Here is an 11,187-nt window from a genome sequence, read left to right as displayed (position 1 = left end):
AGTTAGAAAAATAAAACAGAACAAAAACATCACAACCTCGGGGTCAGTGAGTCTGTCAGGTGAGGGGGAGACTGAGGTAGCCTAGAGTCTCAAGCAGAGACCTAGCCCCCATCAAGGCACCGGTGCGGGGAGGGAGCAGAGCTGACTCCCGCCCTGGCTGGGCAGGGAGGGCTGCCCTGCATTCATCAGTGCATCAGGGCCCCGCTCCTAGAGATCTAGAGCTGCCCTAGCCCAGGACCCCCCCTGGCCATGTGTCCCATGTTCAGGGCAGGCAGGAGGCAGCCCTTCTCTCATCTGCTATGAAGGTGGGCTGCCAGCCGGGAGACTCTACTTCAACAAGGCATCAGAGATCAGTGCACGTGACAGGGGTGACACCGTGAATGAGCAGCGTGGGGCCCAGATCCCGGCTCAGAATCTCCAGCAGGGCCAGGTAGTGGGGGTATCGGGCAGGATCAGCAGGTGGCCGCGGCAAGTACAGGAAGGTGAGAGCGGTGGTGGGCCCCTCCTCACCATCCCCACCCTCAGGCCCACCAGGCCCTCCTCTGCCGCGCCCTTGCTGGGCCCGAACCAGGCAATTGGCGCTGCAGGCCAGGGCCTCTGCCTCGGAGTCTCCCCGCCTGCTGTTCACGAAGTCCCCTTCCTCCTCCTCCTCGGGCTGTCCGGACCCAGCCCCGTCACCCCACACCACCTCCCGCACCTCCGCCCGGATCCGCAGCTGGCTCAGCAGGGCCCGGAGACGCCCCTCAGCCGCCCCAGGGGCCTCTTGAGGCCCAAGGCACAAGAAGATCCGGAGCCGGGCACTGTGCCAAGCAGGTACCATGCCCAAGATGGTTGCCATCTGCAGCAGGAAGAGCCCACAGACGTCCACGTAGCCAGGGCCACCCCGAGGCCGCAGCAGGTTGAGGGGCCACACATCCACATGATGCTGCTGAGAGGGACTGCCGGACCCCCGGCTCAGACGCTCGGGGGGCAGGGCCCCACAGGCTCTTGCCAGAACCACATTCTTGTTCATCTTGAGGGCGTCTACCACTGTGGCCACGTAGTCCTGAGGACTTAGAGCTCGGGGGCTCCCAGGAGCCCGGGGTGGAGGGAACAGGGTACTCAGGGCTGGGGACCCGCCCTCCTGGGTACCATTAGCAGGCTCAGAAAAAGCCGGGTCTGTCAGGAAGTGATCCTGGGGTACAGCATCATCGTAGAAACCCAGGACCAACGTGTTGGGCTTCATGCCACCTGGGGGCAGATAGGGAGAGACAGGAAGAAAACAACAGGAATCAGACTCACCAGCTGAGTTTATACCACGCTATACACGTCCACTAATACATGCTGATGGCAACATCAGGTGTGACATTTGTTTGTACTGTGCTTGGGCTCTTAGGGCAACATTATGCAGGTTTGCATAATGAGTTTTAGTTTTCCCAAACACTTTCTCATGCATTTATTTGATTCATCTCCATGACTAATCCCCCCATTTAAATAGGCTAAGTTTTGCCCTAACTGGTTTGGCTCAGTGAATAGAGTGTCAGTCTGCGGACTCAAGGGTCCCAGGTTCCAGTCTGGTCAAGGGCATGTACCTTGGTTGCGGGCACATACCCAGTAGGGAGTGTGCAGGAGGCAGCTGATGGATGTTTCTCTCATCGATGTTTCTAACTCTCTATCCCTCTCCCTTCCTCTCTGTAAAAAAAATCAAAATATATTTTAAAAAAATAAAAATCATCATTCTCCCCTTTAAAAATAAATAAATAGGCTAAGTTTCACCTTAGGATTCTTTTAACTAATGAGCACTTTCAGTGGCAGTAAAATGTATTCACTCCAAGCTTCTAGCAACACACATTTTTCATGATGGGCAATGAGGGTCTGACTCCTCTGGGCGGACCAGACCCCTGATTAGTCAAGCTGATGGCCTCGATGTCCAGGGAAACAGCTTGCAGACTCCGCTGGGGGAGGACTCGGTGCTGCACAATCTGTTTCCCTAATGATGGCATGTCCAAAGCATGATCCCTGGGAAAGGGACAGCTACCATCTGCATGCTAACCAGGGGCCATATCCTGTTGAAAGCACTCTGTGTTTTATTTAACGCATTAATCCTTGAAGCAATGCTATTTCATAGGGACTATTTACTCACTCCCTTTTACAGATAAGGACACTGAGGCACAGGGCTGTGAAGTCACCTGTTGGCTGGCAGGTACAGGGGTGGCAGGTAAACACAATGCACTCAGCACCAGAGCCCACTCTCTGAGCCACTGGGCCGGTGTGTGCACCAACCACAGCGCCCCAAGTCCCTGCCAACGGCTCCTGGTTTTTTATTTTTGAACAACCAATGTGGAATCAGATAATACCCCCCCACCCCCTTTAAGAGGGCTGACTCTGCGACCTCTTCTAAGATCCTTTCTCTTGAAACAAATGGGTTTCCAGGAGAATTTGTTTAAAGGAAATCATTTTGCTTTTATTTGAATCATTTTCTGCAGGGTAAATTTCCTAAAAGTAGGTCTCTTGCTTGGCACAAAAGAGACCGGACCCTTAGATGCTCCAGGGTCTATCTCATACGCCTGATAGCATCCCAAAACACCTCAACCCCTGAACTCTAGCTGATCTCACAATTTAAACTAGTCACACCCCCACTTGAGCATGTTCCAGGGTTCTGACTTACACCCAACAGGGCAACGTCCAACACTTGATCTTTAGCCAGATTCTAAGTGGAGAAGGAAGCATGCACTCAGAGAGGGCTCAGATGCCAGCCCCAAGATTAAGAAAAGAGGAGGCAGCTGAGCACAGATTTGGAGGAAGCTGGGGTGCAAGGCCAGAGGCCTCAGCACTACAACAAGCACAAGCTGGGAATCTTCCACTCCACCCAAACGCATCAGCCCCACACGCCCTCCAAATCTTTGTGGAGGCCGTGTTACAGCCCTCCCTACTTTCCCACCCTTCAAGGCCCAGCTGAGATACTATCTCATTAAAAACCCTTTGCAGGCCACAAAAGTGCCCACTGGTCTTCCTTTCTTTGAACTCGGGTGGTTAGAAACCATCTGTCACAGATCTGATGGGGCAGCCCCAGCTTCAGATAATACTCCCTTTGTCCCCAGAAATACAAATACAGGCTCTTTGTCTTCAGAGCCTGTGCCCCAATTTTTGGATCAGAAAAAAATAATGTGTCACCCATCTCTAGTCCTTAAGCATCTATTCCAAGACCTGATCACATACTGTCTTATTATCTTTGAGTGCCACATCTTATCTGCATTAGATTGTGGGTTCATTTTGGGGTTTGCAGTCTGTAGTTTACTCTCTCGGGTGGTGGAGGGGAGGGAAGCAGAGACTGACAAGGGCCACAGAGGGGTCAGAGGGGATCCAGGGAGGAGCAGCTCACCAAGGCCTGAGATCCGCAGCAGATGCTGAGCCCCCTGGCGCACAGAGGGCGAGAGGGTGAGGTCCACAAAGGCTTTCACTTGGGCCCGGTCCACAAGGCTCAGCCACGCCCCATACTGTGGCTGCACAGGGTCCGAGGGCAGGCAGTCTATGAAGAAGGAAGGCAGCAAATGTGGGCCAAACTCAGGTTCTTTCTCCTAGAGTCCAAACCCCAAGTACACAGAAGAAAAAGTGTGGACAGGGCTGTGTGCTGGATGGAAGGGTCATCTGGGAAGAAGCATGAGGCCTCTGGGATGCAAAGAATAACAAGAATGTCTGAGACAAGAAGCAAAGGAGAAGTGGCGGGCAACTCACCAAGGTCTCCCAGCGTGACGTGGCCCAGCACATAGAGGCCTCCCTTCTTGAGCTGGTTGGCCAACCGAAGCAGAGGCAGGGCGCCCCGGGGGTTCCCCACCAGGAGCAGCAGCTGGGGTCTCCAGAACTTCACATGATCCTTCCGCACGTCCAGTCGAAGCAGGTATTTACGGACCTGGCGACAGGGTGAGGTGGTGGGGAGGAAGGGCTCAATTGGGCAACCCCCACTCGACGCCTACCAGACAGGAACCCCAACTCTAGCCGAGGGAAGAGGAAGCCTCTTTGTAGGGTGGGCTTTCCCAGGCTGCCTCCTCCCCTTCCCACCCTCCTCGGAGATCCCCCAACCTGGTGAAAAAGCAAGGCCTGGCTGACGTAGCCCCAGCTGCTGGGGCCGCCTCGAGCTGTGAGCAGGCCACAAAGCAGGCCCATGAGCAGCAGGGAGCCGCCTGCAGCCCCAGGGCTGATGAGAAACATCATGAGCAGGCAGGAGGCTACCCCCAGCAAGCAGGTGTGCCAGGAGAACAGGCTGAAGGTGGGGCTGCAGGGGGACAGAGAGAAGGAAGGACACTCAGGGCCAGCCCTGAACACCAGGCCACTCACTCCATTCCATTCCCAGATGTACCCCCCTTGGTCTGAGTCCTTCCTATTCGTCCTCTTTTTCAGGGGACACAGGCATTGTCTCACCGGAAGTTGGGGGCCGAGGCCCACTCCAGGCTCAGGCAGGACAGGTCCACTGCAGCATAGGCCACCAAGTAGAAGACAGTAACCACAGCAGCCAGTGTGTTCAGCTTCCCAACCAGGAGCACCAGCTGGACAAGGACCAAAAGGCTGGGCATTTGAGCTGCCCCCCACCAAGTGCCAATGCATCCTGCCTTGTCATTTATATCTCCCAGCCCACAACTTAGCTCCTCCTGATCCTGCAAGCATACCCGGAGAGGGCCTAGGGTGAGGGGAAGGGCAGATTAAAGAGAAAGGCTTACCTGGACGAGGCCCCATGAATAGAGCACAGCCCCCCAGGGGTTCCCCCCTTGGGATACCACCTTGGCTGGTGCCAAGATCATTCCTGTGCAAACAGAAATGCAGCAGCACATTAGCCTGGACCAAGCACAGACGGAGACAGACACAGAGGGCATGCTCAGAGCTGGGCAAGGAGGCAGGGGACAGCGCACCAAAGAGGTCGTCCTGGGCCAGGGCGTGGAGGATGCGGGAGGCACCAATAAGGGAGCTCATGGAGGCTGAGATTGATGTGGCATAGATGCCAATCAACACCAGTGGGGGCCACAGGCTGATGGCACGAAAGAACCCATAATCCTCCTGCAGCAGGATCCTTCAGGAAGGAAAAGAGGAAGACATGGGAAAGAATGTGCAGCCACCTGGGGTCCTTGTGAGAAAAGCACCCACCACATTGTGTGAGGTTAAGAGGTCACTGTTCTCAACTGATCCAGCTCCTATCTCAGGGGCCACAGTAACAGATCAAGTGCGCCAGGGGGACAGACTTGACATTCATGGGTTCTTGTTGGGCTGCTTTGGACAGACATTCCCAGCAGTATATGAACAAGGAGCCAACTGTTTATGGAATTTGACTAGAAAGTCATTCCCCACCCTCAAACCAAGTGCTTATAACAGTACCAGGCACATGGCAAATGCTGGCTGCGGGTTATCTATCACTTAGCCAACCCTCCCATTGGCAGCTGCAGCAGCTCTCTCTCTCTCTCTCCCTTGGGAGAAACAGTTCCCATTTTCCCTTTACCCCAACAACTTGGGTATCTGTCCCCCAGCCTGTGCTCTCTTTGGTGATCCCGGTGCATCAACCTTGTCCCAACAACCCCTTCACTCCCTAGAGGGCAGGGCTCACCCCCTCCCCAGGCACCTGTCACAGGTAAAGCTGGAGAGGAAGAAAAGCAGGATGTAGATGAAAAAGGTGTAGGCGACAGCTACAATGGTGCCCAGAGGAATCGCCCGGCTGGGGTCCTTCAGCTCCCCTGGAAGGAGGGGAGCAGAGGGAGAGAGATCAGCCTTCCCCAATCCCCTACATCCCTGAGTCCTCAGTACCCAGGTAGGGGCCCAGGGTGGCAGCCCCACACCCCCAAGAGGCAGTAGGCAGGGACTCTCACCAGACATGTTGGCGCCAGCCATGATGCCTGTGCAGCCATTAAAAAGGACGGCAAAAACGCTGGCAAAGGTCATCATGGCCCCTGTGGTGTAGTCCTTTGCGTAGCCAGCTGAGGAAGGATTGTTCCCAGGGAGGAGGTGTTACCATCCTTCTGTGATCCAGGCGTCTTGGCCCTGCCACACATTCCTCACCTTCCACAACCCCATTTCCCCCACCAAACTCACCAAGACCCTACCCCTGACCCATCATGGCCTGGCTCAGCTCCTCATCACCTCCTACTCCTGTATACACAGTTCCTCCCTCCAGGCCTCATCTATACTCTTTCTTGAGACACCTTCCTTCCCGCACCTACCTGAATTCCCCAGCCTACCTGGGGCCACCTCCAGCTCCACCTACTCCCACCTCCCCAGCCCATACTCCCATCTGACTCCTCTTGGCTCCTCTGTGATTCTTGTCTACTTGAATCACATGCAGTCTATTATGCTACTTAATTGTTTCCTGAATGTACATCTTATCTCTCCAACTAAACAAGTTCCTCTAAGGCAGTGACTGTCTTGCGGTCAACTCTTGCGGCCTGCTGGGCCAAACACAGCAGCCAACCCACACCAAACAGATCTTATTTAAACTGCTCTGCTCCGAGGCCCAGTCTCCTGCCCCCAATTCGCTACAACATCTGTCCTCATGCAGGGATGCCGAGGGCCCAGCTCCCACACATGCCCGCCCCAGCACTGCGAGCCCAGCTCACCGCCCAAGTTGGCCTTCAGGGTGCTGCTATTGAAGCCGGTGAAGTGGCCAACCTGGGGTGGCAGGGAGGAGCCATTGGGGCCAGGCCGCGGGGTCAACTGGATTAGGAATGTGAGGAAGGAGGCACGGGCATAGAGGCCAGCCCCCAGCGTGCAGACGCCACCCACCAGGCCCAGAAGCAGGGAGCCATAAAGCAAACTCCAGCCGTAGCCCTGGGGCAGGACCCGGAGCCCACTGGACCCAGTGGCATCTGCAGAGGAAGAAACAGAGTTAGAAGGCCAGGCCCCTTGGAGGGACCCTAACCATGACACAAAGCAGGAATAGACGCCCCTCCCCTTTGGCCCACCTATCCTCAGGCCATCTCCCCTATTTCCTCACTAAACTGAATCCCAGCATCCAAGCCCTGCCTGGTGTGTACCACTAATCTTGCAGTCGATTTTAGGGGTATCTGCTGGCCTCTGAGACTGGATGGTAAGCTCCCTGGGGGCCAGGACAGTCTCTTGGACATCTACACATGGCTGGGCACACGGTAAAACCTCAAGAAAGACCAGCTAATGGGGCACTTCGCCCCTTTCCCTTACAATTCCAGCATCCCAGACCCTGCAAACCCACAGAGCTTCCATGACAAGGGTGGGGAGAACAGACCCACTCCGAAAACATCGAGCATGGACTCCACCAGCCCCAACAGGGAGACAGCACAGCCACAGACATTAGCCAGGTAGAACATGAGGCCGATGCTGCCTCCAACCTCAGGTCCCAGGGTCCGGCTGATCATGACTAAGAGTGGAAACAGGGGGTGAGTGTTAAGGGAAAAGGAGCATGAGGAAGGGCCCTGGCACAGAGCATTCTGCAGCTGACCCTACAGGTCTGGTCTATCGACATGTGTTCCCAGGGCACAGCCACTCCCAAGCCTTGTGGCTTCACACAAGTTCCTGGTGCTCTTGAATTCCAGTTTCCTCCCCTGTAACATGAATGCAATCTAACCAACAAGACTGTTAGGAGGACCAAAATGACAGCTGGAAGATGCCTGGTGGACTAGAAAGCGGCACTAACATGTAAAGCCATGTTGGTCACCTTCCCCATTTCAGCCTGCCTCCAGAACATTCATTAGAGCTTGCTTCCTCTTGCCCTGCCCGCCAAGGGATGGGGGGAGTGACCCCTGCCTCCGCCCTACAAGATGGAAGAGCCCAGACCCCAAGTCCATCAACACTGGAGGATACAGTAGGCTCCACCGCCCCGAACAGCTCCGTTGGTGGCAATGGCACAGACAGAGAGGACAGTGAGCGCCAGGATGAAGTAGGCAACCAGGAGCATGGCCAAAGCCTGCAGCAGCCCAGCATGGCCCACCACGAACCCTGGAACATGAGGGGCAAAGCAGGTCAGAGGGTGGCTCACTCCCACCCCCACCGCCCCTCACCCACTGGTCTTCAGTAACCTCCAGCCCTTCCACAACCTCATCCCAGGCCCCCTGCTCCCCACTTCACCCCCTATAAGCCCCTCCCCACATCCACTCACCAATCCTCAGGAAGACAACTATACTGAACATGGACAGGACCGTGGGCACCACCACACCCAGGAAGGTGGAGAGCTTCCGGGCAGATTCACCTCCAGGTCCTCCGGCCCCATTGGCAGGGAAGGCAACCCCCTCCTCCCCCAGGAGCCGGTAGGCCAGCAAAGGAGAGTTTTCACTGGCCATGGCTGCGAGCAGGTGGAGGAGGCCAGCAACGGATTATGAGACCTGCACAAGAGAGTGTGCTGAATGGAGAGCAGCTCCACTGAGCGCCCCTGCCCCCCAAAATACACCTCTAAGCAAACACCCAGATGCCTTACACCCAAAGGGAGAGCTGCAAGGAAACATACATACATAAAGAATTATTGGAGCCCTGGCCAACAATGGCAGGGTTTGAGTATCAAGGCCCCTTTCAGCTTTTGAGGGCCACACCTTCCCCCATATCCCTGAGGCTAGAGATGACAGGGGTTCTGGAAAGGGGCAGAGATTCTCTTCCTTCTTAGCTAGCCGTAGAAGAGGAAGCAAATCCCCCAAAAGGGAAGTGAGTTACGGGCAGGAAGCCCTCCTCACCCCCTCCTCCGCAGTTCTGAGACGACCCCCTCCCCTGCAGTCGCCTAACCTAATGTCAATAAGAAACTTCCAAACCATCCCACGCCCCACCCTCCGTCAACCCTCTTCCTCGACCCATCTTAAACCAGCTCCTCTTCTCCTTGGCCCCATCAGATGCTTCTCACCACAGGAGGCACCATCCAAATACGCTCATCGACCACCGAAACAGAAACACGGGCAGGCAACGCAAGGTGGATCCTCCTTCCCCCACCGGTTCCTGCCCACTTTCTCCCGGGGCGGGTAGGAGGGGGCCGCGATCCACCTTCTCCCCGGCCATGAGCACCCCCCTCCCCCATCCCGGGTGCGGCAGAGCGCTCACTCACCCACCCAGAGGATGCAGCTGCTCGGGGGCGATCCCCGAGAGCCAAAGACAGCTGCGGCTACCGGGATGCCAGGCCGGGAGCCTGCCCCCCCCACCGCACACGCGCCTATTGGTCCCCGGGTCCGGCCCCGCCCCGTGGGCGCGTCCTGAGAAGCCCCGCCCCTTCTGGGCTCCATTGGCCAGCGCGTCTCCTTCTCCACGTGCACCCGGGGTGTTACCTGGGTTGCCCCTCCGGCGGGCGGCTCCTGCAGGGTGTAGGCATGGGCTCCTACAGCACCCACCACCCTGATGCAAACCAGCGCCCGTCGCCCGACCAGGATCCCACTCCGAGCTCGGAGGCGTCCGGAAGAGCCGCCGCTGGAAGGGGCGTGTGGTTACGGCTGCCGACAACCTGCAGGTGGGCGGGGTCGCGACACCTGGCCTAGGTTTGTCGCCAGGAACGCGGGGCCTCGTCGGTCAATGCCTTCGGGGGTCCTCCTCCAGCCTCTCGGATCTCCGGAATGTCGGTCGGGTCCTGGCCTCATTACTCACCCCCGTGCCCTTCCCCAGCGCCCGATCCAGCCCACCGGCTGCGCATTTTACTTCTGCCACCGGAGGGCGCCATTGCAGCGCAGGCCATAATCGGTCCTCTCCGTCCGCCGCCTGCTTTTGTGCCTACTTTCATGGGGATATGGTGCTCTCCCCCCCTAGCAGAAATTGGAGGATTTGTGAACCTCCGGGCTTTAGGACCCCCTTTTCATTCTCTTCAGGTACCAGCAACATCACCACCTGGCAACGTTTTTCATCTGTAAACTGGGGATTAACTAAAATCTCCCACATAAGGTTACTATGAGAGTTAAACGAAGTAATAGGCACTCGAGAACAATGCCGACATGTTCAATGTTATCATTTGCATGCAGTACCTCATTAAATATGCATCACCACTCTGTGAGGTAAGTAGGTACTGCTATTATTTCCATTTTTCATTAGGAAATTGAAGCTTCGAGAGCTTCAGTAATAAATTCCTAACTTTCCTTTATGGTTACACTGTCATTTGAGCCTAAGGAAATGGCCACTTTTCCTCACACTCGTCTTTGGCTGTATATTATCTGCAACATTTACTTAGGAGAGGAAGGGGCTCAAACCAGCCAAAATGTGGCCAGGGAGAGGTCTCATGAGCAGTTAAACTGTGGCATTTCAGGGGTCATCTCTGCTGCCCACAACACAGAGTGTGATTCCTGGATCTCACCACCACCACCCCTGCCACAATGTTTGCTGATTTCAATATCCACATTGATGAGACTTCCAACACCCTGGCCTGGCAGTTACTTAAATTCCACTTCCGCTCTAGCTGGTTTGGCTCAGTGGATACAGCGTCAGCCTGCGGACTGAAGGGTCCCAGGTTCGATTCTGGCCAAGGGCACGTGACCTGGTTGTGGGCTCAATCCCCAGTGGGGGGCATGCAGGAGGCAGCAAATCAATGATTCTCTCTCATCATTGATGTTTCTATCTCTCTCTCCCTCTCCCTCCTTCTCTGAAATCAATAAAAATATATTTTAAAAAATAAATTCCATTTCCTCATAGATCTTACCTTCTCCCTACCCAATGGTCAGTCATATCTAGACTTTGTCCTTACCAATAACTGCAGTCTTTCTGTCTTCCTTCCTTCCTTCATTCCTTCCCTTCTTCCTATATTTCTTTTCTTTTTTAAAAATATATTTTATTGATTTTTTACAGAGAGGAAGGGAGAGGGATAGAGAATTAGAAACATCAATGAAAGAGAAACATTGATCAGCTGCCTCCTGCACATCCCCAGAATTGAACCTGGGACCCTTCAGTCTGCAGGCCGATGCTCTATCCACTGAGCCAAACTGGTTAGGGCTCTATATTTCTTTCTTTCCAAATTAGAACATGACAATCAGCACACAGTCTCTGTCCACCCCTCAATAAGTTCATCATCTGTGGTTTCTGGGAACTCTAGAGGCCTAAGGAGTTGTCCCCAAATGACCCAGACATTTCAGAATGTGGACTCAACAGCCCACCGAAAGTCCCCTCCTGCCTACTGCTTTAATTTCCGCACCTCCCAGTTTGGCAAGAATTACAGTGCCAACCCCCCACGCAAGGTCCTCATGGCCCAAGTGCTCATGGACTCCAATCTTGATTAGCACTGAACCCAGAAATAATCCATGGCCTGAA

At 55.1% G+C, this 11,187-nt stretch overlaps 1 protein-coding gene across 1 annotated transcript; it reads right to left on the bottom strand.

The window, feature by feature from the left end:
• Nucleotides 1-6: 6 nt before the first annotated feature.
• On the bottom strand, nt 7-9,050 carry SLC12A9 (solute carrier family 12, member 9). Its single transcript, XM_006764696.2, has 13 exons — nt 8,087-9,050; nt 7,792-7,926; nt 7,217-7,348; nt 6,573-6,821; nt 5,829-5,936; nt 5,585-5,696; nt 4,884-5,041; nt 4,695-4,777; nt 4,399-4,523; nt 4,060-4,252; nt 3,715-3,889; nt 3,362-3,508; nt 7-1,230 (listed from the first exon to the last, which is right to left on the bottom strand). The coding sequence occupies exons 1-13, from the start codon at nt 8,265-8,267 to the stop codon at nt 344-346; spliced, it is 2,685 nt and encodes an 894-aa protein (XP_006764759.1). The 5' UTR covers nt 8,268-9,050; the 3' UTR covers nt 7-343.
• Nucleotides 9,051-11,187: the final 2,137 nt, after the last annotated feature.

Source organism: Myotis davidii, unplaced genomic scaffold, assembly GCF_000327345.1.
Source record: "Myotis davidii unplaced genomic scaffold, ASM32734v1 scaffold901, whole genome shotgun sequence".
Classification (NCBI taxonomy): Eukaryota; Metazoa; Chordata; class Mammalia; order Chiroptera; family Vespertilionidae; genus Myotis; species Myotis davidii.
This window is presented reverse-complemented; position numbering and strand designations above follow the sequence as displayed.